The 6,000-nt window shown below is 40.1% G+C and overlaps 2 protein-coding genes across 3 annotated transcripts; both read right to left on the bottom strand.

Moving 5' to 3' along the window:
- Window positions 1-173: 173 nt before the first annotated feature.
- On the bottom strand, window positions 174-3,065 carry LOC140973712 (L-ascorbate oxidase homolog). Of its 2 annotated transcripts, none has more exons than XM_073436708.1 (8): window positions 2,769-3,065; window positions 2,590-2,699; window positions 2,253-2,523; window positions 2,001-2,103; window positions 1,111-1,456; window positions 648-1,016; window positions 491-569; window positions 174-386 (listed from the first exon to the last, which is right to left on the bottom strand). In XM_073436708.1, the coding sequence occupies exons 1-8, from the start codon at window positions 2,913-2,915 to the stop codon at window positions 183-185; spliced, it is 1,629 nt and encodes a 542-aa protein (XP_073292809.1). In that variant the 5' UTR covers window positions 2,916-3,065; the 3' UTR covers window positions 174-182. The 2 variants fall into 2 exon arrangements, with proteins under 2 accessions (XP_073292809.1, XP_073292810.1); XM_073436709.1 differs by having other exon boundaries at window positions 2,827-2,930.
- A 331-nt stretch (window positions 3,066-3,396) lies between these two features.
- LOC140973713 (lysine histidine transporter-like 8) lies at window positions 3,397-5,961 on the bottom strand. Its single transcript, XM_073436710.1, has 5 exons — window positions 5,460-5,961; window positions 5,242-5,378; window positions 4,718-5,145; window positions 4,104-4,235; window positions 3,397-4,020 (listed from the first exon to the last, which is right to left on the bottom strand). Exons 1-5 carry the CDS (start codon window positions 5,861-5,863, stop codon window positions 3,532-3,534), a joined length of 1,590 nt encoding a protein of 529 aa, XP_073292811.1. The 5' UTR covers window positions 5,864-5,961; the 3' UTR covers window positions 3,397-3,531.
- Window positions 5,962-6,000: the final 39 nt, after the last annotated feature.

The following is a 6,000-nucleotide window of genomic DNA, read 5'->3' on the forward strand; positions in this document are numbered from 1 at the left end:
TGAGATGAAGGAATTATAAAGGCAATCTGTAATTCATTTAGCGAGTTTCTGAATACAAAGATAATTCAACAAATCCCACCTTCGCTTTCTTGTCTTTATTTGTCAGAGATGGTTGTGTGTTAGGGCCATTCTTTAGGTTGTATAAATGGTTTCTACTTTTTATTTTCCTTGAGGAGGTAATCTTAAGAGGTCCGGTGCTTGGCTCTTCCACAAAGCAATGCATTCTTTGGAATGGGATACTCATCCCTGACAGAGTGAAACGGTGTATAAACACGCAGATAAAACTGTTGTCCTAGATATTGCCTTGCCCAAAACTCAGTCCTCAGGTTCCACATTCCCACATTGTCAAGAGCAACATAAACCGCTGTCCATGAATTGGGATAAACCTGTAACATAAAAACCAAATATGGCAATCCCCACACTGTATTAAGCAGAGAAAATATATGGGACACATCATGTTTGCAGAAAGCAGTTGACCGAATCTTTGAACCTGAGTTGTTGAACGTGTAATGGCATCTTTAAGATTGTACTGTTTTCGACTATTAGTAGTCCACCGACCAATGTCCATCCTGAAAACAGTCATGCAAACCTTAATGCTCGTAAGTAAACCTGCATCCATATAATTTAGACACAGATAAGACGCTCACCCTACAACAAAGAACGCATATCCATCAAGGTGCCAACTCTGGATGATGTTTTCATGGTTCTCAAACACTATTTCCACAAAAGCTCTGTGGTCAGCTCCCATAACAGACGTGTCAAGGTGAATTTGTTGAACCCTGGTGGGGTAATCAGGAATGCTTCCGACATGGAATACTCCTGCAATGTTGAAGTAATCAGCCAGTTTGAGTGGCGTATCTGCTGGAATGAATGAAACACCATTAACTGCATAACGCTGCTTGCAATTAATTAGAGCGGCTGAAGTAGCTAGCTTGATGGTTCTGTTCACTTTGATCTGGCCATAGTGGTATGAACCTTGAGGGTTCGGCCTTGGTCCACTTGCCGTTAGATTAGTCCTGAAAATAACAAAACACGTCCTTTGCAGTGATGAATAGGATGATTTCTAGAAAGTTTCCCATAATGTCATGTCAGTGCGTGGCCGAAAACTACCTGGTAGAACGAGCTTGCTTTAGCGCCCACTGAATGTCAGTGGTTGGACCAGGTGGTGGAAGGCCAGATACTGGTGTTATGGAGTTTCTGTAGTGAAGGACAGCAGTAGTGATGAGGGCTTGGGTGGTGAATTGCGTTGACACTGCAATGTAGTAGTCCTTAGCAGGTTGATCTGCAGTGACTAGCACCGAGTAGGACTGGCCTACATGGATATCTAGGGAAGATATGGTATTCTGCAAAGTGTGAGTACCCTCCACTTCTACCACCTTCATCACATGTCCTTGAATGCGAAAATTTAGCGAATTTTGAAGCCCAACGTTTGATATCCTTAGCCTGTACGTTTTTCCTGGAAAAAACAATCACGTCGATCGAATTTGTGTTATCATGAGGGTAATATCTTAATGTAAAATCCAAATGTTCAAAATTGATTTGAACATGTGTTCTATAAAAATATACAGACGTGTATAACCAAATTAAAATTGAACTTTTGGATATAGTGTGAGGGTACTATCTTATTTTAGCATTGACATATATAGGATACTGTTTTCCAAATGTGAAAACAAAAAAATTAGTATTCCACTAATTGAGTTTAAATTGTGAATGGACAATCATGTCATTTTCCACTTAATGAATAGTCTATAATTAATGTATTTTACATTTTCATTTTCAAGTGTAGTTAACTATGCTAATAATAGTATGACCTTCATTGAGTTGCATGACTTTTAATAGCATTTATAGATTAATAACTTGATAATTACTTCAAAATTTTCTTTCTTGATATTTATCAGTGATAATGTTAATTGAAATTGTTTTTTAGCTCCAAAATTTTAATTTTTATTATATATAACATAATATAATAGGATCTACGTGCTTCATGTTAGTATGAGTACCTGGTTCAACCGTGAATGACGCACCATTAGGTCCACGGCCATTGATGAGGATTCCGTCTGGAAACCTGAGCATTTTACCTTGGTCTAGAATAGACTTCAAGTTCTGCAAATTTAGGACAAGTCAAACCTGTTAAATTTTTGTTTCGAAAACTGACTGATCGAATTCGTGCTCTGGATTTTCTTTCTTTCAATTGGGTTTTAGCTGCAGGGACTAAATATGTTATTTCGAAACGGTGTATTCTTCTTGATGACCTTGTGATTTGATATGTACCAATCTCCAATGAGAATGGTGAAATCCCCGTGAGGCTGGGGGAATGGAACAGGAACTTCAGGCCTGGTGAGGATCCTGATCCCTCCGTATCCACCAGCTGCTTTGTGGAATTCAAGGGATGGAAAATAATAGAAGCTTCCAATTTGATCCTTGACTTGCATTTTGTAAGTGAAGTTACTGCCTGGAGGAATTGGACATGTAGTTCCATATACTCCATCTTCGAATGAATTTCTCCTTTGCTGAACCCCGTTCCTATATTAATCAGAACATTAAAAAATAATCGTAACATTCAAATCTTACTAGGAGTAGTGGATAGACCAGGATAGAAGGAATGGCTCCGGCAGATTATTGTGTACGTTGATTATGAGATTATCGTTGGTGACCGCGTAAACATCAGGTCCAGGAAATTGACCATTTATAAGAATTGCCTGAAACAATAGAGATCAACTGATAAGTGGTGCGTGGTTTTGGAAGCGTTGCTATTTACATGAACATACTTGTTGGCAAACGCCGAAGGGGTAAATTTCACCGTAAGTGATGTTCCAAGTGAAGAACCTGTAAGGATCTTCGGCACTACCAGCTACCCAAAGCCATATCAGGAAAACTATTGTACTAGTCCACGTGCATGTCTTTCCCTGATTCATGAAGAAGAATTTACATTAATTGTGAATGGAAATGGAAGAGGACTGGTGGGAGTTAGATTTATATGAAAGAAAAGCAAAAAAGAAGAGCCGGAAAAAAAGTAGATGGCTGTCCGTTGAGCCTTCCATTTTGCATACTGTCACTCTTTGCATGGAACTACTTCTTGTGCATATATAATACTTAGACGTTACAAGAATGTCCTCTAGCTAACCATCTTCTTAAAAACTCATTGGTTTCGCATGATTTTATTTCCTAGTTTGTTTGGTTAATCCGAGTGATTTTATCATATCATTCATGGAATTTCCATGCCTTAATCGTTCTGTTTTCGACTATAAATACCATTAACTGCATTTGGGTACTTCGCAGTAGCCTTAGAATTTTGTTTTTTTTTGGTTGAAAGATATTTTCTTTTGTATATTATATACACTTTTGTGGTTGGCAAGGGCTGGAGATAGGCAAGTGTTCTAATAATTCTTTAAAAAAAAAAAAGAAGAGCCCACATATCAATACATATATCACAATCATAAGTAATGATGCTTAAGAGAAACAAAATAAAAAGAAAAAAAATTACAGTTGAACTCTTTATCCCTAATAATTTCTTTCCAAGGTCCTGATCATTTACTGAGGCTTGAAGAAGCTAACGTGTACTCCGGTATCTATCACAACATAGAGACCCGCAGCAATCAAGGCTGCGCTCAATCCCATTCCCAATAGTCCCAATCCCCAGTTCAACCACCATGTTAGGCCATACATCTCGGGCTTCTTCAATTTCAGCCACATGAAACACGGGTACGCCAAAGTCACCGGCAATGCGATTCCTCCTATTAACCCCGCCACGCTACTCAAGAATGGGATTGCCACGGCAAAAAAGAAGCACCCGAATCCGAACATGGCACGTATTGCTGCCCTGAGCCACCAGGGGCATGGCTTCTTGAACCTAATGGTATAGTGGGATTCCATCATATCAAACATAGGCATGCCATATATCTGGAACGAGCTCACCCCATTAATGATCACGAAAGAACTTATCAATCCTAGCACCCATCGCGCAACATCGCGCCCGTGGAACGCAAATACTGCTGCTAGCATCCCACCATTAGGAGGGATCTGCCAATGCATTATACTAAATTGTTATCTGATGTTTGCATATGTTACTCTTTGAGTTGATTAATAAAGACGTAGGTACATACCATGCGACCATAAGCCCAATAGCCGCCGATGGCCAGTGGGAATAAGCAGAGTGCCACGATCAAATATGCAAATTTGACGCCTCTCCACATGGGCACACTGGATGGATGCTTCTCGCTGGATGGCATGGTGGCCTACGTTCAAATGCCAATTTTACTAGAATACAAAAATTTCCCTTTTCACATTTCACTTAACATTAATGCGTTCGTGCGACTTTTCCACTTTTACCGATGTCCAAAATTTTGACCAATTTAAAGTTTGTGTTCACTTGTCTTTTTTCCACTAATTGGAGCAATTTTCTTGATCATATACACGTTCCACACAGTAAATGACTTTGTAGTTTCTAAGCGCTATGAAGATAATGATGACAAACAACAGTGGACTTCATTATTTCTACAACAAGAAGTAAAAAAATCAAAGCCGTTTCAATTAAATGTTTAAAAAACAAAAATCTTCTGCAATAAATTATATCTATTTAATATATAGTTTTGAATATATTTTTATACAGGTTATGCGCAATTCATAAATGGTCAACACCATGCAGAACCCACTGTATTAATTTTAAATTATTATTAGTGTAATAAAGATTGTGTGCGTTTGAAAAATTTGGGCTTACCTGGATTTCAAGGATGAGATTATGTCCTCTGAAAGCGAAAGCAATGATCCCAAGTGCGTTCAGAACATCGAAAATTCTGCCGATTTCGGTGCCTTTCCTCACTGGATCGTACGAGACGTTGGGTAGCCTCCCCTTGCCCACGGAGACGCCCCATATTCCGGTGCAGTAACCAACGGCGGTGAGGGAACCGATCAACGAAAGCCCGGCGATAGAATTCAAGTTGGGAAGCTGAGACAGAAGCACCGCCGCGCACGTAAACACCAAGTACCACTCCGCGTTTGTTAAAGGTTTGGTTGTGCATGTGCCTGCACACAGAGTTTGGTAAAGCATTTTCGAGGTCGAGCCACCGATCACTATCAGTGCCACGCATGTACCACCGGAGAGATACATAATCGGGAACGCTGCTAGGAATTTTGACAGCTTTTCTCCTGTAATTTGGACATTAAATCATGATCGATGTCTATGTTTATGTATGATCGATGCCAATTCAGTGACGGTTAATTAGTTAGTGAACGAAAGCTCACCGAAAGTGGCGCCGGCTAATTGCATGTATCTGCTGTACCGTATTCCACTCTCTGGAGATTCATGGAGCTGCACCAGTAAATATAACGTGTATAGCTGCCATATGAAAGCCAAGGTCAAGCAAATCACACCCCATGTCCTGCAAAAGACAACTTCAATAAGAATTCAAATATTTCTAAGAGGAAATTATTATTAATTACCAAACGAATGTCTGAATTACCATCCAAGAATCGTAAAAGCAACAGGAAGAACAAGGGCTTGAATCCCAATCCCAGAGCATAAAGTATGATAAGCTGCATAATACGCGTTTCCATTTCTTGATTCAGTGATCGGAAGCCATGCATCCTGAGGGTCAAGCTTTGTGAGCTTAAGCGCTTTTCTCAAAGGGCTACCGAATGGAGTGATGAAGCGCGGGGTACGAGTTCTTGGAGTTCTTTTATTGGTTCCACCAGGTGTAAGTAGCGGAGACCGAGAGAGCGACGGGGAGTGGAATTGTGAAGGAGGGAGTGAGACGATCTGCGGAGTCTGGGCTACAGGTGGTGTCGGAGCCACAGATGCCAGCCGAGGAGTAATAGGGGCTGAGTTATGTGCTGTGTCAGCATCAGGATTTGCAAAATCACCCATTACTTTGTTCTGCCTTTCTCGCCCTTTACGTGTGTATATAAGAATGTTGTTTGCTAGTATTGCATAGGCCCCCCACCCTATCTAGCAAATTGTTTCGGGTAAATGGAGTCTATATATATATATATATATATATATAT

This window comes from Primulina huaijiensis, chromosome 3 (assembly GCF_012295235.1).
Source record: "Primulina huaijiensis isolate GDHJ02 chromosome 3, ASM1229523v2, whole genome shotgun sequence".
In the NCBI taxonomy this organism is placed as follows: domain Eukaryota; kingdom Viridiplantae; phylum Streptophyta; class Magnoliopsida; order Lamiales; family Gesneriaceae; genus Primulina; species Primulina huaijiensis.